General features: G+C 33.6%; 1 protein-coding gene across 11 annotated transcripts in view; it reads right to left on the minus strand.

Moving 5' to 3' along the window:
- PTPRK (protein tyrosine phosphatase, receptor type, K) overlaps positions 1-21710 on the minus strand; it is a 364082-nt gene that overhangs the window by 13496 nt on the left and 328876 nt on the right. For 4 of the 11 annotated variants that reach the window (XM_014533785.1, XM_005858969.2, XM_005858971.2 and 1 more), the window contains 13 exons: positions 20306-20341; positions 18504-18515; positions 16068-16252; positions 14199-14286; positions 12964-13040; positions 12749-12766; positions 10294-10330; positions 8967-9064; positions 8417-8533; positions 4992-5146; positions 2714-2849; positions 2313-2462; positions 1344-1517 (listed from right to left, as the gene is read on the minus strand). In XM_014533785.1, the coding sequence (XP_014389271.1) occupies positions 1344-1517; positions 2313-2462; positions 2714-2849; positions 4992-5146; positions 8417-8533; positions 8967-9064; positions 10294-10330; positions 12749-12766; positions 12964-13040; positions 14199-14286; positions 16068-16252; positions 18504-18515; positions 20306-20341 (1283 nt within the window). The remainder of the gene's footprint in view (positions 1-1343; positions 1518-2312; positions 2463-2713; positions 2850-4991; positions 5147-8416; positions 8534-8966; positions 9065-10293; positions 10331-12748; positions 12767-12963; positions 13041-14198; positions 14287-16067; positions 16253-18503; positions 18516-20305; positions 20342-21710) is intronic. The other 7 variants (XM_005858974.2, XM_005858973.2, XM_014533783.1 and 4 more) reach the window with 3 other exon arrangements.

Here is a 21710-nt window from a genome sequence, read left to right on the forward strand (position 1 = left end):
CACAAATTTTTGTGCACTGGGCCCCTAGTGAAATATATTTGTTCAAGAAAAGGAAATTAAGCAGAGAGTAGGAACAGATAGAGTACAAGGTTCAGTCCTCATATTAACTAGAAAACAACCTGGAAATCAAGAAAAATTTGACAGAGATGCCAAAGACAAAATTTAAAGATATCAATATCTTCCCTTCTTCCCTTTTTGACACATCATTTTTTCATTCCAAATCTAGACTCAGAAGTGAAAGGTCTTGAATGTTTTCTCTCTGTACTTAGTATATTTGCCTTTCCAGACAATTAGAAGGAGAAGTGGTACTATGAGAATCCAATGTGATTTCAGTGAAAATAATTAATGGCTAGGCAAAACTCTGGTCATAGCAAGGATGGGAACTTTCCACTTGAGCTTGCCTTTAGACTGTTCTGCTCTACAGCATTAAAAAAAGAACAGAGAAACTGGCTAAAAGACTAGTCTTGGAAGGAGAATGTGGATTTTTCTAAGTCCATAATCTGAAGCTAATTTTGAAAAACACAATAGAGTAACAACTTAGAAAGTTTCATTCTTAGTCACAAAGAAAAGACCTTTGACATCTAATTTCTGGTTGCTATGGTTCCAAAGGCTAAAAGGCAAAAACTAGAAATGTTTACAAAAGAAGGTGACAAACCGTTGAAAAGGATTCTGAACCTTGAGATCCTTCTTGCTTTTTCCAAGGTAACCAAAGCAAGGTGGCTAAGGACATAATTTAAAACTCTCTTTCCATGTTGATCTGTCTATGGGATGCTAACATGCTGAGCACCTGCTTTTCAATCTACAGCGTATGATGATTGGTGGGGGGCACATCAGTTCTTACATTATGAAAGATGCAATAACCTGATATCTTCCCTAGTTACTTATAGCCTATACTAACTCATGCCAATAAAACAAGTTAGTTCTAAATTATTGGACCATTAAATGTCAAAGATACAATTTTCCCAATTTAATAGAACATCAGAAAGCTAGGGCATTCTGTGATTTTTAAAATTCCTTCCTAACTGTATTTAAAATAGATAAGCATGATCTTTTCTGCAAATAATTAAGATTAAAAAAAATCTCACCTAAAGATATTTCCTGTTCAGCATATAATAATTGATAATCAAGATCCAAATTTACAATAACACCTCAAACTCACAATTCCTAAGAATCCCTGTAGGGGAAATTCAAAATCATTCTCAAAAAATTTTGTATTGCAATGAAAGTTTCCAATTTTCCTTTACAGGCCATTGTAAGTTTCCTGAAAAGAAAACTAGCCAGTGTTCAATGCATTATGTAGCTTTTCATGACACTTTACACTAACAAAGAGTGCAGTCTCTTACATCCATAAGAGCAGCATTGATGTAGTTACTACTCTCCCCATCAATTGTAATTAGAAAAGGCAGACATCTGTCAGGTGGCAGCATGTCCATGAAACGGTTCTTGTCATGGTTCCTTGGCAGGCATGCTATGCTGCAGTCTTCGGCTTGTAGTCGAGGGGTGACTGAATTCAAGGTCTAAAAAAAAGGGAGCCCAGGTTAAAAGACAGCGACCCATTTAAATAGCACAATACAGATTCATCACGTATTTAGGAGGCCAAGTAGAAAATGAAGGATTCGCACAAGGTATATATGAACTGTACAATGTGCCTTTCCTTAAAAGGAAAAGGGAAGCTAAACAACACAGCTACCTGCATAATGCATTGCCCAACCAAATATAGTGCAATCAGAGTATCCTATGATAATGACCCATCACCCAAGTTGGAAACTATCATTTCTAAGAACATGTGGCATGCCATATTTAAAGATAGACTGGCAAGAGCACTGGGTAAAGAATCAAAGTATTAAGATTCTAGAGGCACTTCATAGTCACACACCTCCATGGATGTTTTAAGGGCAGTGTAAACATTTGGTGTATTTTAGAAACAAATGCTCTGCACAAACTTTAGCTATTATTATTAATGTGTTTGGTCCCACATTTTGAGTGACATAGAAGGCCAAAATGCTTTAGATTGGAAAAATATAAAGGTTATTAATATATAAAAGTCACCACTAAATTTGACTTTTATGATATCTTTTTCCCATACTCTTCCATGAGTCTGAACTCATTTGCTTTTCATGATGCAGCAGATACAAGCTCATTAATACAAAAGTGACTGCACAATATGCATACTGAAAGAGAAAGGTATTATGCTTAAAATCAGGTCAAAGGTTTTAAATTAGACTTGAAAGACCTCCCTTAGAAGAATTAATAATACCCAGAACAAGTTGAAATAAGTTGCTCATAAAAGAGGACCTAGAAATAGCAAATACCTGGAATTCGTCTTTGAGATGTGAAGAATTAGTCTGGGAATCTATTCTAATCATATCAAAATATGCAGCTTTAAATTCACAGACAGGTATGGCAGTTTCTCCACATAAGCAGGCTTCTAAAATGGCATCATGAATAAAAATGTACTGTTCCTATTAAAAGAAAGAAAATGAAAATCTTCATATCATTTTAATAAAACTTATCTGTCATCAAAGATAGGGAATTCAGAGAACTTTCTCTACATGGAAATATGAACAAAAACACCAATATTAATAAAAATACCAATCAATATTAGCTTGATGAGCTACTATTGATTCTATGTAAAAGACATTGGCGCATTGTTTGAAAAATGTTGGAAGTGTAAAAAAGAAACCCACTAGAGGTAAACCAACAATCAACATACCTCTGTCTGGACCATATTGATACGACGAGATCTTAAGGCTTTGACACAGTTGTAGATGTCAACCACGCCCTCTCTTTCAGCCATGTCCAGCATGATATCAATCACAATGTAACAGCCAGTTCGCCCAGCACCAGCACTGCAAAAAATTAAACAAATCTAAAGAATTGCAGGAGCATGTCTATGCAACCTTAAATAAAGATCCTTTCGGCTTTCAGATAGGTGGAATCAAAGTAATTCCACAGAGCACAAGACATAATTTGTACATATTGTATAAACAGTTATTAATGTATAAAAAAACTTCATGTAGAATATATAGTTTGGTATAAACTGAAGATTGAAATAAGAGTTTCAAATTAGATGACATAACTTTGTGAATCAAATTATTTTTATATATCATTATATTGAAAATAATGTATGTACTTTGTTCAAATTCCATAGCTCTCTTATGTAGTCTTCATGTTATGAAAACCAAATACATATAATTTCAAATTCATAGAATTGACCCAGAAGGATTCACACTTTAACATTTAACCCCAAGGTATATAATTTAATACTCATGTGAGTCTTCTAGCAAAATGCAAGACTGCTGGTTCTCTTAGTCAAACAGACGCTTGTAAATTCCAAGGCCAAGGAACATTAATTCCAAAGCTTTTCAGTGAGAAATCTGAGAAGCCACAATGCAGGGTAAATGCTAATGGTGAGGGTGGGAAAAATGGTGCTTATCAATGGGAAGTAGACCAATAGTAGAAAGACTCCTTTGAATGGAAATCTGAAGGAAAATAAAAATGAATTGTTGCAGTATAATTCTTATCAGATCACTATAAGATAGTCATTACCTTAAGGTATTTAAATCAATTCATTTAAATCATAATATACTGTTGATAATTTTGCCCCTTAGGATTGCTTCTCCAATTTTATATATAGAAGTCAATGGAGCAAACAAGATATATTGGGATTTTTTTTTTTGAGGGGGAGGAATTCCCCTTGTAATCTGCTTCCTTTTCCATAAATTCAGAGATACCTGAGTTTAAGTAGAAAAATGACACTTATGTTTCAAGAGAGTATCTAAGAATCTTGGGGCACTTCTGAAGCAAATAAATGACAGGAAAATAAACCCCTATGATAAGTCAAAACAACCCTGAATTAAAAACCTTTAATTTCATTTTCTAAATGCATGGATAGACCATTAACATTATTTCTTTGTTGTCCAGATTTAATCACTTTTCTTAAACTCACTGTTCTATAAGAAATTTAAGTAAAAGATATTGTGAACATCTCTATTCCCTTTTTTCCCCTCTTTTCTTTATCTCTCTCTTTTTTTCTTCTTTTGCCTACTGTCTCTCAATCACTGTTCCCAGGGTTTGAGACAGAAAAGTAACTGAAGAATACATCAGATTTCTTTAGGAGGACTGAATTAAGATTGTTTATTTTCCAGGGTACATAGTATCTGATACTGAGGGGCTGACTTTTATTTTATTCTCTGTGGGGTTTTCCCCCTTTTATTCATGACCATTTAAATTCTGAATAGGCTGGATTTTCAGAAAGAAAAAAAATGCTTTAGTACAAATTATTGGGTAGCGTAGAGGAGATAGTATGTGAGAATGGTGTGTAGCATTTAGAAAAAGCCTTTCAGATTCAGTATTCTTCTGTTCCCATCTCAAAATGAGGCCATGTAATTTGCTTTTAGTGCCACACAGTGCTTGTTTTAAGAGAAGTTTCTAATCAGAAGAAAGTCTGGATATAATGTTCATATTTTTCCAGCATATATTTCCTGGATTTCACTGATGTAGTTTTCAAGGTCCTCTGATGGATGTTTTTTTTAAAAAAATTCTTAAATAGCTGTGTTATAGCACAAATTCTTGCATTTTAGGCCATTTACTAACTTTGTATGTCTCAAATTTAGTTTTAAAAGCTGGGATTCTATTGGGAATTTACTAGGTTGGCAAGAAATCTCTATTTCAACCTGCCATTCTATACAATATGGGATTTGCAAAAGCAATAAAAGAACCCCCCAAACACAGATGTTGCCACTAAAAAGCAATTTCTACACTCATAATTGTGGACAGCACTATACACATTAGGCTGACTGTATTTATTTCTTAAATTTCTATTTTATGTCCTCCTTATGGCTTTTATTTCCTTGCTATTTTACCTTATCTGTAATACATGCAAGCGGGCCCTTTGTAAGCATGCATTCGTTTTTGTGCTTCAAGCCTTATCTTGATACTTTTACAAAAGCTGGCTGTACACAGTCCATCCCATTTGGACCATCACTCACCTGCAATGCACAACGATGGGGCCAGCACTGGGAGGGTTGGAGAACTTGACTCGCCGGATAAAGGAAAGCAGCCCTGTCGCATGGTAGGGCACGCCATGGTCAGGCCAGCCGGTGAAATGGAACTGCTTAACTTCACGAATCTCATTGTACCCCCTCTGTGCAAACATGGGAAGCAGTGTTTTCAGATGGTCCCAAATAAAGTCATAAAACACAGTCCTGAGTACTAGACCAGATAGACAATGAAAAAAAAAAATGTACCAGGATCATGTTTTTTCTGAAAAAGGATGCTGGCCTGACATGGCCCAGGAGCTTACATTTATTGGCAGACAACTGCCAAAGAAAGAAAATTAGAAGTCTTGCTCAGTTTTATAAGTCTGGGTAAATTTTATTTACTCTGACAGTTTGTTCCTTCCTGGGAATGACAACACATAAAATTAGGGGAAAAGGAAGAAATGGAAAAGCGAAAATGCTGCCCTATTGACCCAAAGCACTGAGTACTCAAGTAGTTTATAAAAGCAACTTTCTAGCTTCTCGCACCTCACAAAGAGATTGGACTGCCTTGCTTACCCATGTTGAAAATGGTTTTGAAGCGTAGCATGTAGAGATTTTCCAGGACAGTGCTACTCTAGATTGGTTTATAAAAATATACAGACAGCTAAACTATTCTTTGGGCAGCCTATTTTTCTTAACTCTGTGAAATAATTCAGCACACAGAGTATTATTTATAGTAACAAAAATACAAAATGAAAGAGGTGAAGCATCCATTGTTGGGCCTCCTATTGGGTTAATTTAAGAGAAGCCTTTAAATGCACATTTCAAAGCTTTCCCTTCTTTTTGTTAGAAGAAGCCTGTAGATTGTGGTAGCACCGGTTAGAAAGCACAGATGCAGTGCTCCAGAATTTATTTTTCAGAACCCACATTTGTAGCAAAAAACCAAAAACTGAAAAACCCAAAAAACCCACTATAACCTATACAATTCCAACTCTATTGTGAGCTTATCTGTGAAATCTCATCTCAGTTGTTCAGACAGAATAGGTAGAAAAATTGCATGAAATAAATGAAACAAATTAAGAAAGCTTATTTTTAGATTCTATCCTATGTGGACCAATATCACCCAAACCTTGGAAGTCAGTGGTCATGTCATATTATTCTTTTTAATTCCAATTCCTAGTACAAGACCCTGCAGAAAGCAGGGCTCAACAAGTAATTATAATAGCAACAATAATAAACATCACCATGGAGGCATACAAATGGAAAACTTCTTTCATTACGCCTTTCAAAGTCAACTCTAGTGAGAAAGGTCATAAATTGTTCTAAGACCTGATTTTTTATATTGATTCACCTTCTCTACATTAACCCTCTTACTGGAGTTACTACAAGGACCCTGCTCTTTTTAGTACATTTTAATAACATTTTTTTAATGTCTACTCAGTTTTTTATATTATTAACATAAAAGCTAGAATTTATGGATAATTATCTTGAATTGGTCACCTAAATAAATGATTATTGACTCAATTTAAAAATATTATCTCTAGTTTTCTTGGTATAAAATAATTTCATTTAAAAATAATTTTGTTTCTTCTAATAGTAATGCAGTTTATTCCTTTTGTCTTATATCATTTGATAGATGTTGAATACCAGTGAGAATGATTATCCATATCACATTCCTGATTATAACTGAAATTCCTTTAATTTTCACTTCTTAACACCCATGCTGCTATTGTTGAATCACCTTTATCATGTTTAGGGACTCTCCTTATTTTCCTAATATGAGTATTATTATAAATGTTTAAATCAAAATAAGTGCACTACAATGTTTATTGATAAATTCACATGGTTTTGTTCCTTTAAAGCACTGACATAATGAAATATCCTACCACAGATGTAACATCTTTGTATTCTTAGAAAAAATCACGATGAATCATGTTATGATCTTTTCTTAATTTACTTCGGTATTCAAATTTTAAATATTTTGTTTTGAAGTTTTTTTTACAGCATGTTCTTGAATGTAATTGATTTGCAATGTGTGTGCACGCACACTTGACAGAGGGAGAGAGATTGAGATAAAAAAAGAGACAGAGAGAGAAGCGCTTCTTCTCTGGTTCTGTTATCACAGTTATGCAACTTTTAAAAAATATAGCTGTTCTTCTATAGCCTAAATAGTTTGGTTAATATAGATAGGCATTAGCAATTCTCTAAAGATTAAAGAAACCTCAACTATGAAATCATAGTGCAATTTTAGTGGTAAATTTTAACAATCACTTTATTTTCTTCTATCATCTGTTCAGGTTTCTAACTCTTTTGGGGTCAAATTTAGGAAGTTACTATTTGCTAGAATATCAGTGTATATGTTGTTCTGTATAATGCTACTTTTCATTTAATACTTCCCCCAATTATTTTTAATGTTGGTAAAATACTTATAAAGATCATTTGCAAACAAACGCTATTTGTGGATCATACATGTATAATAATGTAGCTATCTTTCTATTGGTGGACATTTATAGCCATCTATAATATTCCAAGACTATAAACAAAGTCATTATGATAGATTCCTTATGATAGATTCATGGAAGGAAAATTTCTGGTCAAAGGACACCAATATTTTAAAGCTCTGTAGATGTACAAAGGCATATATGCAACACTGGTATCTGCAGCAATGTAATTCATTAACTTCTACATCCCATGTCATTGTCCTTACACTGGCCACGCTGCTTTAATCTTTCTGATCCTATTAAAAATAAAAGTCAGATCATGTTACTCCTGGGCTCATAACCCTTCAATGGCGTCCAACCTTCTTTTAATACAAGCGAAAAACCCTAATGGCTCACAAGATTTCACTTATTTGGCTCTTTGATTTCTATGACTTCATCTCATATTTCTTTCTCATCTCTGAACACCCTCGACTCCTGGCTGTTTCTCATTGTGACAGTGATCCTCATGCCTCAGGGTCTATGAAATGAATCTTCCCTCCATCAGAAATATTCTTCCTTGGGTTAACCCGGGATAGAGTAGTTAAATCCCTCCCTCCCTCATTTCACACAGGCCGTTATTTATATGTCATTCTCTCAATGAGTCCTTTACTCATCATCCTTCTCCTACCTCAGCAATATTCTCTACTTCCATTCCCAACATTATTTTTCTCTGTAGTACTTTTCATAATATATGATGTATTTGAATATTTATTAATGTTTACTGCTTGTATCCCTTAACAGATTATAAGTTCCCACAAGAACAGGGATTAACGTGTCCCCAGGTTTATAAACATGCCTCGCACATGGTATGCTCTCAAATAAATATCTGTGAAATAAATGAATAAAATGAATGGATTTGTAGAATCAACAAAACATATCTTGACAGAAATTTTTAGAGAAAATTTAAGTTTCAGTATACATATTTTCTTTTAAATAGAACTTTAGAGTACTTACCCTTTCCAGGGTGAAAGTCCTAACTACATATTCAGCAAGTGGTTCCATTTCTACACACGTTACTTTGAAGTCACCATAAACTTCAGTATCGTCAGGCCAATACTTATAGCACTTAACCTAAATGACAAAAAGATGACATAGGTGAACCTGAATACCTAATACATGAACCAAGATCATTTAATTTCAGTGATTACTCTTCACCTCACAGTTAATATACAGCTTTAAAAAAATATATAAATGAGACAAGAATGTTCCACATTAAATAGACTTTATGCAATCTCATAAAAATATACAAGCCTAATAATGCAATTAGATTTTAGTATATAATCAAAGCTTATTTTATTACTAATGGAGAAATCCAGTAATTTCTCAGCCATCAAAGGTTTGCTTAGGGGAGCACTAATTTGATATGCTATGCCTGTAATTTTTTAAGAAATCAAATGATAGTATATGTTAAGTTTATTATGTTTTGCTATTCAAGTTATATTCATGTTTTATGACACACAAAAAACCACACACACCACAAAACAAATATATATATTTTTCTTACCCGGCCAACCTCAACTAAATTTGTAACCATCACAATGCAGGCAGACTGTTCTTGCCAGATCATTCTCCAGAAATCATACACTGTTTCATGAACTGGGCCTATTAAAAAATTAATTTGAATATTACGTTATCAGAGAAATTTTGTAATCAATAATAAATTTAGAAGAAAATGTCACTGAAAGTATTTAAAATTCCGTTCCCATCTACAATCATGCTACGGGCAAAAACACAGGCCTATCCAAGTTTGATTTTAGATTTGCTTTCTATAATTTCCAGTGCAGAAGCTATCACTCGTTCCTAGGATATTGATATATAAGTTACTTTAATGCATCTTCAAATACCTGCGAAAACAGGATTATGCTACTATCAACCAAACAGTACATATGACCAATTACATATAAGCACATCATTTATACACAGTGCATGTTTGCGGTTAATGAAGAAACTTCATACATAGAGTATCTTCTGCAAACTGTGAAAGCTCCTACTGGGCTCTACTCATTACCATGAAACTCGAATAATGTTCACCATAAATGAGTTTTCTAACTTTAAAAGGTTTATATCTAATTAAACTGAATTACTCCAACATATGTGAAAGCAATTAAAAAAACATACCCTCTGGCAAAGAGCAATGTAACTTTTGTTTTACTTTTCTCTTTTATACAATAGATGTGCAAGTTTCTCTCCTCATGACCAGTGCTCAATTTGGAGAGACTGAAGGTGTTTTTGTTTTTGATGTTAGAATACTTTTACTCCCCAATGTGCCGCTGTAACAAGTTTTTTCTATTTTTTTCTTACTTTCCACAAAGAATAAACTTGACAAAGTTCCCTTTAGCCCTTTGTTTTGTCTCAGTCTTAACTTGTAAAAAATAAAACAAAACAAAACAAAAAACAACTGCTGGAAGATAGTCTAACATCTCATTATAAAAATATCGGTCTTGGGTACTATTACATTCCAGGCTGACAGGCTGCTACAAGAAAATGGGCACCTTAAATGAGATGAGACTTCCCTTGCTTTCATCAAAAGTAAGAAATTCCTCTACCCAGCACTACTGACTAGAGCTCTGGGACATCAGGATACCAAGAACCAAATCACAAAAACTACCAGCAGCTTGTCTTTTACTTGCAATAAAAAATAAGTCAAAGTTTATATACGTTTTATACAGATAAAATAACTTGTATTATACAAATGAATAAAGAGCAGTGTTATTCAGAAGGAATGTTGTTGTTTTTTTCTTCAGCCAATATAGGTAAAATTGCAAAAAATACTATATGGATGAATAAGCAAGTTTGTTTTTTGTATAACACTTAAAGAGGCAAAGTTTTACCTTGAGTTGCAATGTAGTGGCTTGGTCTCTGGTAGCCCTAAAATAGGAGAACAAATTGGTCATAATTTTACATCAGTACCAGAATTAAAAGAATGAAGGCATAAAAAGATGAAGACAACCACCTGTTAAGATTAAGTTATAGTAAAAAGTCCAGAAATGAGTAGTGAACTCATAGTTCACTTCTCAAACCTAGGTTATCTGAAAGGTAAGATTAAAAAATAAATATTTTAAGGGCTCTGATTAGAATATATATTGCATAATTGAGATTTGTTTGTTAGGGAATAACATCAGAGATTTTGTTTGGTTTCACTAAAATGTTTATGCCTTCATGTTAAGCTTTAATCATTCATTCCTGGAAAAACTGTGTTCAAAAATACCAATTCTCATTTTATCATCCAAAGGTACAACACACTGCATTACAAATGGACAACGACATATTAGAACCATAAAAAAATAAGAGAACATTCCAATGTTAGAGCTGGACAATGCATGTGTGCATCAAATCAAAATCCTGCTGAGATTTCATACAGAATATTCCTACTCTATAATATATTTATGAATCCGCCAAAACCATTTATGTGTGCTGATAATAATGTACTTACACATAATTATAGTTACACACACATATAGAGGAAAGGAAGAGTTTTAAAGTATATTTGTCTTGAACAATAAAGTTTAGTATTTTTTTCTCTCTTTTTTTAATGTGCCAAGAACTCTGTGTGGTTAAATATTTAATATTGTTTCAATAAAGAAATTATTCCTGAGAAGGAATAGTTTGGTAGTTACTATTAATTAGTTTAAATTCCAATAGACCCCGAGTAGCAAATATGTTAATGGTATAATAGATTAACCTTTGAATTTGTTGTGTATTTACCAGAGTGCTTTAGTAAAAAGCCTGTGGTACAATTTATCCACATTTTGGTGTGGATGACTCAATACAGATATAAATGCATATAAATGAAGATCTCCTATCTAAAACTTAATAGGTTGAGCATTATACTGTTGCAAAATTGGAAGTTATTATTCCTTAATATACCCAAATAGCACAGCATTTTATGAAAAATTTGTTTCAAGCTTTATAAGCATTTTATCTCCTGCTTTTTATGAAAACTTTACCAATTGCAGGAGACATCTTTTAAGCATAACAAATTAATAGAAGAGGGAAAATTATGATATTGTATAATGATTAGCCAAAATATACTGGGGTCTTAACAAAAATATTAGATAAAAATAGTCTTAGAACACACTTTTTACATATGAACCATAAAGTAGCATTATACCAAGGCTCCAGTGTATATGCCTTGGTAGAAAACCAAGGTTAAGTTATATAGGTAAAAAGAAGTACAAATTTGTCAGAGAAATGTTAATTTTTTAAAATTTTAATGAGTAGATCAAAAGCTTAGTTTTCCATGTTAAGATGTCGAATACATTTAAAATATTGAATGAGGATCAAAATTTAATGAATATATTGAGACTATAATTTATAAAATTTATTAGTTAAAATATAAATAATGACATTTCACAAAATAACTATATTTTGAACTGATTAATTTCAGCACACCTAGGTAAATTATTTTTTAAAATAGCTGGTTTATTTTAATAAGTACTTGACATGTGCTAAGCATTGTGCTAAGTGCTCAATAAGCATTGCTTCATTTAAATCTTACAACAAATAAGATTAGTACTATCATTACCTCCACTGTTAAGATGAGCAAACTGAGGCTGAGAGATGAAATAGTATTCCCATGGTTTCCAGTGTGATTTTGAACCAGGAAGTATAAGTGAAGAGGCTATTCTTCTTACATGTAATATAATATATTGCCTCCTCAACAATATTTTATCTTTTATTAGAAAATTATTTTCCATTGAAGAGAGAATTCACATGTAGATATGTTTTTAACTAAAATTTAACAGTGAAATGTATGATTACAACAAACTTTTTTATTTGTATGATTCAATATATATGTGGGATACGTGTACTTTACAAATGCAATTTGGTAACTATTTTGCCTAAGTAATTTTAATACTTCACAATCCAATACCACACACCACACAATAGTCTCCCTATCCATTATTCACATCAGAAGTCAAATGTAAAAAGTAAAATTTCAGAAACACTAACACATCATACTATCCAGCTTCTCACATGTTTAGGGAAGGGTAAGAATAAAAGCCAGAAACAGAAATCATCAACAAATAAAACTCAGGTACATAATAAATTGTCAAGAGCTCAAAATGGTCCTGTTTTTCCAAACACAGAGAAGGGAAGGAGATAAAACAGATCTTTACACATGTAAAGGAATTACAAAGAAATGAACATAGATATACTGTATGAGCTAATTACGTGAAGCATGCAGAGAGAACAAGTAGCAGGTATTAGTAATAACTGTAAGTAAGAGTAGTTACATTAAATATTCATAATAGGATACTGTTATTTACAGATAGTGGTACTTACATCCCTGTACAGCCAAATCTACAGCCCAAACCAAAGTCAGGTGTGAAAGAAAGCACAACAACGTCAGTAAGTACTAGGACGCAGAACAAGGAAAAAAGTGTACAGTTTGTTCTTTATGTTTAAAAGCTAGCAATCACTTTATAGGTAATAACAAGCAAAAGGATTCACATCTATAAGCTAACAAACTGGGCATACTGAGCTATAAAAATACTTACATCTATATAGTTGGCATTAATGTAATCTGAAGAAGGATCATCCTCGACAGGTTGCAAAATTACTCTGGAGTGATCGTCTAAAATTTGTAAATAATAAAATAAAAGCTATGAAATATTCCCCTTGTCTTGAGACAATGCCATTGGCAGATACTTGGAATAATTCAATGGTTGATCAGAGCTTACCCATAATATAGTATCTACATTTCCTTAAACACCAGTCATTTGAAGAAATACAAGAACTTTAATGACCTTATTACTTATCACGGTTATAACATTCTGTTAATAAAGCTTTTAGTGACTAACATCTTCATAATTAGGAAGCTTTTAGGGGATATGATAATTAATGTACAATGAATAGTCATTTGAGTCATGGACTTGTCTAAGGAACTAAATTTGCCTTGATTCCTAATTTTGCTTCCTAGGCATAATTTTAAATGGGTTGGGTTCTTCTGTCTGCATTTTATAGCAAATGAGCCACAGAAATAAGGAGTGAATTTTGATCTGCTCTCAACTTCCTATTTCTTGAGAGTCAAGATTAAATTCTGATGCATTCATAAGAATATTTAAAATCATTTTCATTGATAATAGAGTGGTCAAAGTAAATAAATAGTTACATGAAAAATTATGTTTCTCATTGCTGCTGATGTTTCACATGATAACTAACTTATTTATCCATGTACACACATTGCAGATTTGAGAACTTTTCTCATTGCTGCTGATGTTTCATTTACTGATGTAAATTAACTTATTTATCCATGTACACACATTGCAGATTTGAGGAGGAGGAAGTCCCTAATGATAAATAAAAGGGAGCAATTGGAATTCTTACAGGCTCCAAGGAAGGAATAAAGGTATGTAGAAAGAAGACCACTCCCACCTTGAATAAGTTTGGAGGTATAGCAGTAATTTATCACTGAAAAGACCTTTCTTTTCATCGTTAATATTCTCAATTATTTCATAACATCCCATGCATTTGTGTGCAAACATAAAATCACATAGAACTATATCCACAGTGTGAAGAGTGTGAAACAATTTAATTAATGAGGATGATGACAATTTCAGAGTTACTGCCAATAGCCAATGCTGTTTGAATATTAAGTAGATTGCTTTATCAACAGATGTGTCAGGCCCTGGGATTCTCTTAAAATTTAAAACCACATAAAGAGGAGTTGCAACTTACTATTTACCTTCTACCCACAACATTTACATTCACCAAGAATTCTAGGAGGACTTACATGCTATGATGTTTCCATATCGGTTTTTTGCTCTATTTTGGTCTTTTTTTGCTACATCCCAAGATGCTGACTGTCCTTCAAAGAAGCTCTAGAAAAAAAAAATTAACAAGCAGACTGAATTTAATTCCTTTTCATGCAGCAAGTTTATCTGTTGTGAGGACCAAAACAGTAATAGCCACTTTCTCCGGGAGGAAGTCCTACAGTAGTAAACATGTTCCATTTCAGAACAAAGCTTATTTGCTGGACTCCTACTTGTTCATCTTGGATTGGACTGAGTTCAAATGAAGGACAAGTAACAACTTTAGGGAGGGGAAAAGACCTTAAAATTATTTCAAATTTAAGATTGCTCTAACTTTGTGAGAAGGAGGTAGAGAAAGCATCAAAAACTTCAAAACTACTTTTAATGAGTTATCTATCTTTCAAGTGTGCTTCCTTTAGCATTTATAACAGGAACAAAAACACACTTGTTTTCCCCTCAATTATTTATTAAATCATGTGCAATACACCACATTTCAGTTTCTTTGAAGATCATGAAAAGAACTGAGTCTCTACCAGAGACCATATGAAAATTTAAAAAAGTCACCATCTCCAAGAATTCTGAACAGATGAGTTTGTTGATTAGTTTAATTGCCATATGTAGCAATTTAAAATATGGGTATAGATTTCCTTTTTGCAGAAAAGCTTTAACTTTGCTCAAACAGGAAATGGGGCCTTCAAAGAGTCAACGGTCTTTGAAGTGAGGTACACAGGAATACAAGGAAATGAACAGAAAGAACCGGTGCTGGCAGCATGTTATAATTCCTTGCACTATTCGTTACCACAGCATAGTGTTTCCGGCATACATCTAAAACCAACTTTTGAAATTCAAAGATAATTGTATTCACTCCCAAACTAAGTCATGCAAGTAATCTATAAATATAATGTAGTGTTTAGAGAATTCTTCATGAAGTTGAATGCATTTTGAATGTAAAGAAAATTAGTGTTTGAATTCTTTCACTTTAAATGTGCATGTATGGTGGTACACGTATGCTGGTGCACATACGGTGGTGCACGTGTGGTAGTGCCCATATGGTGGCACATGTGTGGTGGTATATGGACGGTGGTGTATGTATGGTGATGCATGCATGGTGGTACATGTATGTCGGCACATGTGTGGTGGTGTATGTATGGTGATGCGTGTATGGTGGTACATGTATGGTGGTGCATGTGTGTCGGCACATGTGTGGTGGTGCATGTATGGTGCACACATGGTGGTACATGTATGGTGGTGCGTGTATGGTGATGCACATGTGGTGGTGTGTGTATGGTGGTGGAAGATCTTCCTTCTCCACATCATACTGATATTTCTCAGTAGGCAAAGGTGGCAAAGGAACTGTCTGCTTTTTGCTATGTATTGTAATGACTAATTTAAATTACTTCTCTTGCAGTTTAATTATTGGTATTTTTGTTTGAGTCGGAAAGGGAAACAAGGAAGAAGAATTTTTCATATCCTTCTTTTGGCTTCTGAACATTTGGATTTGTAATGCTCTGGTTTTTTCCTCTCAGCAACGCTCCACAATAATGCTCAAAACAAAACTAAGAATGACAGGTAGTACATTTAGAACACAAAGCTTTATCCCACTTCTCAACAGAGGGTCAACAAACAAAGAGGCAGAGAAGTACCTACTGACTAAGTCATTTGAATGACAGAACCTGTAATGGTACACTGGAACCCAAGGTGTCTTGCTACACACTTGATTTTTCATGCAAACACAGGATTAGTGGCTAGAGAGTATTCGACTCTGTGTTATGTTAAGGGGAGGGAATTTGTTAAATTTCCCTGAGTATAATAGTTAGAAATAACATTTAACATAATACAGAAACTTTCACCTCATATTCCTCTTTGAACCCATAGCTGTCTGATGTCTTCATGAGATTAATGTGCTGCAGTAAATCGGCCACCCTGATGGCTGGGTGCAGCTGTCCCGTCTGGTAAGGGGATTCTGTCCCCTCACAGAGGTAGCGAGGTACATCAAGAAGGCGACTGGACTCTGCTGTAGCACTGTGGTTCTCATCTGGCGTTTTTCAGATTCAAGAACATTAAAAAGAAGACAAAGTTATCTTGTTTAATATATATCAATGCACAGATTTTTAAGATCTCAAGATCTTTCTGGTAACAGGAGGAAAGGAAAGAAATAGAGTAGAGGCCTAGGGCAGCATCCCCATAAAGATAAAGCCTTTCACGTCCGCTCAAGGTACGAGGTCAGAGTACACATGTTTATTTCAACAGGGCAAACGATGCTTTGAGGTGCAGAGAGACATCTAGTCCACCTTTAAAAAGCATAGCGGGAGATTTTGCTGGGTTCTCACTTTTCTCTGTATCTGCAATCATAATCATAGCAGTATAGAGTGGGATCAGAAAATCAAGTCAACTGGAGAGGTGTTTTCATTGTTGATTAAAACGAACAGTCTCCTTCTCAGCCATAAGCCAACCTCCCTGTAGACAACCCATCCCCACGTGGCTGCTCTTCTTGCCCTTGTGGCCTTACTATGCCCAACCACTTGGGGCTTCTCCCCATGGCACTCCAGACTGGAAAACAAGGGCATTCTACAGCATCATCCCTGGACCCTTTATGTCTGCCAGCAAGGTTCCATGTGCATTTATACTCAATCTCTACCCACTTGGTTTATTATTATTGTTGTTGCTTCTATTGCTAATATATTTGGACTCTTCTGGCTACTGTATGAAAGAAACCAGCATATGTCTCTGGGCAAAATATGTAGTAGGCACTTCCTCTGAAATTCTTCCATGGACCATCCAGGCTGGGCTTCACAGCTCCTGCTTTACATTCTCATGGCCTCTTTTTCTACATTCATGTATTTTATCTTTTAATAATTTGTTTACTGGTGTTTTTCTTCACTAAACTCTAAACACTTATAGGCTAGACTCAGAGTCATTTTTTAAAATTTATTCCTAGTGCCTGGTGTAAATCAGTCAATAAACATTTCAATGATTGAGTTCGTTAAAACCAGTTGAATCCCTTACCACCCACAGTTAAGTGTAGGCCCCATCCCAATTGTGTTATTAGCTTAAAATGAAAAGAAACTTTAAGCATCTTTCTGTCGTAACAAGGAAGAAAAAAAAAACAAGAACATTTTACCTATGAAGAATAATTATTATTTTAATGACCACAATTCTAATCATTACAATGAGAAAAAGCATGCTTATATGTATCACATGTAAACTTACCACTTAAAAAAATGTTTTAAGGGGTTGTTACTTTGAAAAGCATTAGACTGCCATGCTCATTAACAGAAGAGAAAGTACACTCTTAGGGGAACTTTTGTATTTAATGATAATGCATACTGTAGAGAACAATATTTAATTAAACAGTGAAACATATTTCAAATGCTGGTACATTTGCCTGTTCTATCACCAACTCTACAAATAGGATATGGCAAAAAATGAATTGTTGTCCCCATGATAAACATTTTTTCTTCCTGGAGAAGGAAAAAACAAAACAAAAGAACCCCACAATCAGATTTGTATGCTTCTATAATTTAGCTTGATTGCATTTACTTTACTTTCGCTTATCAGGCTGAATGCATTTTTTTTTTCTCATTTACTTCTAAAACACCACAATGCGTCAAAAACACCCCTGGTGGATTCTGTTGTGACTTAACCACCCAACTGAATTAATGCCCTTTATTTTGGTTTTGCCCACCCCTCTAGACACAAACATTTTATAGCAAACATAATTCATGAGATTTTCTTCTTCCTATGTGCATAACCTCAACTGATCTATCTTTGCTAAAATATTGCAATTGATAGACTGACAGAGAGAACATATACATCTCTCCAGTAAAGTTAATCAAAAGCTACTGATCTGGGCGCTATTGAGCTCAGGAGGAGACAAGGACAGATAATGTCAGTGAGGCGGAATGCAATCACCTAAGCTGCTCTGTGGGCAGCCCCAGCGCTCACATCAGACCTACTGGAGCAGCAGAACACTGACACTGTAAAAGGCTCAGTGAGAAACACAGAATTCACCCACATTCTCAATCTTCCGTAATTATGTTCCAGTATGAAATGCCTTTTGTTTTGCATTAAGCTTTAATACAGTAGTACAATGAGCAGCATTCTTTAAAATAATCACATATGAATTATTAATCTCCAAACATTTCCGCCTCATTAAACCACCTCATAATGTGACTAGTAGTGAGAGTACATGTACTAATCATTATCCTTATTACACATTTAAGAATAATAACTTCAAGTATTTCTTTGATGGAAAGGTTTTCTAGAATTCTTTGCAATACACTTACCAGTTATAGGGACTTTAACCCAAAGGAGCAGTAAAACACAAAAAAACAAATATACGAATTAATACGAAAAGTTTCTAAGCTCTTTTAAAATCAGCAAGTAGATATTAATATCAATCAATATTTGAAATGATTTCAAAATTGCTTTGTAAACACAAAATCAGTTGGATGCAAAACAACTGTAAACATCATGACTCCATGAATGATGAAAAACGCAACAAGTCATTTTTACATCTGATACTATTAATGGGAGTTAGCTTTTAAACAACAAATGTATATATATTTTTAAATTAAACAGCCCAACTTTCAAAATGAAATAAAAAGCATAACGGCTGTTTATATGAACGGGTTTGATGACTCTATTGTGTTAACTCTAGCCTTCCTTAAACATAAATATCCCTTTTCACAGGGAAAGCTATTATAATAACCTTTTAAGCTGTATAGTTTGTAAAAACTCACCTATATTATTTCATTTTCTCTTTTACAAAACTGTGAAAAAGGTACTGTGGGAATTATTATCTCTTTTACAGATGGGGAAGCAAAGATGAAAGGTACAGTATTTCCATGAGTTTCTATTATGAGTCCACAGGAGGACTGAGAGTTGGACCCAAATCTAAATGTCCTTAAAATATTACTGTAATCACTTTTTAACATTTAGGCAGCTGGATTTTTTCCAGTGAGTTGTTAATATTTTAATTGAATTTTACTTATTAATTTGATGTTGACAGCCTTCTAAAGTGCTCAACAAAGATGACATTTTCAAAGGCACTTGGTACCTTCACAATGATCAAGATTCCTGACTTCTCACTGATGGTGAGGCTACCCATTGGGACAAATTCCTCAGTTCACTTCCCTGCCATTATTGGTGTGGACATTCAAGGGAGAGTGCAATCAGCAACAGAGAACACTGACTAACAGATTCTTTTACGATATATATTCTTTATATTACAAAATTATAACTTTAAATATTTTAGTGAAAAAGAGGTGTATTTTACTTAACTGAATTAGTGGAATGGTTCCAAAATATTATGAAAAGGTAACCGAATGTTGAATATATGCATAATAAAACATGCATAAAGTTTTTTATGTTCACAAGAAATTTAAATATAAAATATGAAAACTGGTAATGTTTTAAGACACAGTTTTCTGGTAATTTCTACATTTCTTTGGGTAAATCTTAAATATTAGAAACACTGGGTTAAAAATGATATATAACTTGTGAACATTATAAGCAAGATGGTCATGAATCATTGGTGTGAAATCAGTCAAGAAATAGAGTACAAGTTGAAATGAAACTCATTCTATTCTTAAATCTGTAATTAAATTAAAAATTAATGTAATTTTACATCTGAAAAGGACTTATTTATCACCCATAAGACCAGTTGTCTTAGATGTTATATAGTAACTATAAAATTAGGAGGATTTGGAAAATCCCTTCCCATCAGATACATTTTTACATATAAAGAAATTATCCAGGTAGCACTGGTCCCTATGCATTTTGGTTCATCCTACTAACCTGCTTAAATAAACATAATCTTATATTAGGCGCTATTGTACTTTTGCTGCAAATCTAATGGAACCAAAAATTAGCAAATACGTTGCTTTAGAAAAGTACACATTACTAATCTGAAATCCACTAGATCTGACTGGATTTACCACAGTTGTTCTCTTTGATAAGATGATGACTATATATTTTAAATCAAGTTGCTTTCTGCACTGTGAATAATTACTCTGTTGACAAAGTTATAACCCATGCAAAGAGGTGTGATCCATGCAAAAATGATGATAAAGAATTAGGGCCTCACCTAACACAGCGGTCGGCACAAGTGGATCATTGGGCACTGTATAGGAAAACAAAGCTCATGAAGGAACATATTGCCCTAAAGTTGTTCCCTTTAAAATAGAGTTATGTTTTCTTAAGAAATATCATTATTAGATTTTCTTTGGTTACTATAACCTGCAAAAGTAAAATTCTCTTTCAGTTTGGGTTATTGCAAAACACCAAGAGAGAAAGGTGCATCTATAATTATAGTTCAGTACTCAGTTTAATTTAAAAAGCAAGGAATATTCAATTTGACATTATAAAGTTTCTAAAATTAGGGGGGAATCCCATGTATTTTAGATCTAGCAAGTGCAAGTTACTTTGAGAAACAATTATCTCATATTCATTCCAAGTATTTTTTTTTTTAGTTAACTGTGGGAAATATATTTAATCATTTCTCCAAGTTCATAGGTGGGTATTTATAGTTACATTGCTGAATTCAAGCTTCCTAATAAGATAGGCAAAAGATAGAAAAGTTGGGGGAACAAAAATGTTTTCAAATCCTTAATGGGCTAACTATTAAATCAAATTGTTAGAGAGATGGTACATCTATATTTTCAGGAAAATTTACTTACAACAATATTTTATGTTATTCTCTGTCAATTATCTTATAGTGAAATAAAGATAAAGTAGATTTAAAAAGGCCCTATATTGATTAAAATTAAATTCCAAAATGACTATAGCATTTCTAACTTGTTTGGTTAGATACATATCAAGGAAAATGATGGACTGCATTTAGGGCTAATAATGTCTAAAAATTTTCACCAACTTGAACATTACAGAAAAAAACCCCTTCCCTTTCTGAAAAGACCTAAATGCATACAACCTACAAACACTTTATTTTCTCTATATTACTACAACATATGCTTATAATATGTATAAGAAATAATAGTTTTATTGTCTATTCTTCCCTTATACACATGTTTTTCAAATTGAGGTAAGCAAACCTCTGGGATCTTTGGACAAATGCACCTGCATATACAAGACCTAGGATAAACATGATTTGCCTTCCTCAAGCATCAATTTACTTGAGGATTTAAAGAAACAGTTAGATAACTTAATTTTAAGTAACAAACAGCGCTATAGAAAAAATATATATAAAATTCATTGGAAATTTGAAGATAAACTAATATTAATTGTGAGGCAATTATTCAAATCATTTGCCATTAAACAGCACTTCAGTGGAAATATCTTAAAAGTCCTGCCTTCATAGATCAACATTAGGAATTCTTAATATGGATGCAGGGGTAGATAAGGTGGTATACAGATGAATGGCTGAATGGTTGGATGGATTTCACCATTCCCTGCCAAACCCCTATTCAAGTAAACTTTTGAACTTCACACCAGATACTGAAAAGCATGTAGATTCCTCTTTCCCCCAGCTAACT

Source organism: Myotis brandtii, unplaced genomic scaffold, assembly GCF_000412655.1.
Source record: "Myotis brandtii unplaced genomic scaffold, ASM41265v1 scaffold123, whole genome shotgun sequence".
NCBI lineage: Eukaryota > Metazoa > Chordata > Mammalia > Chiroptera > Vespertilionidae > Myotis > Myotis brandtii.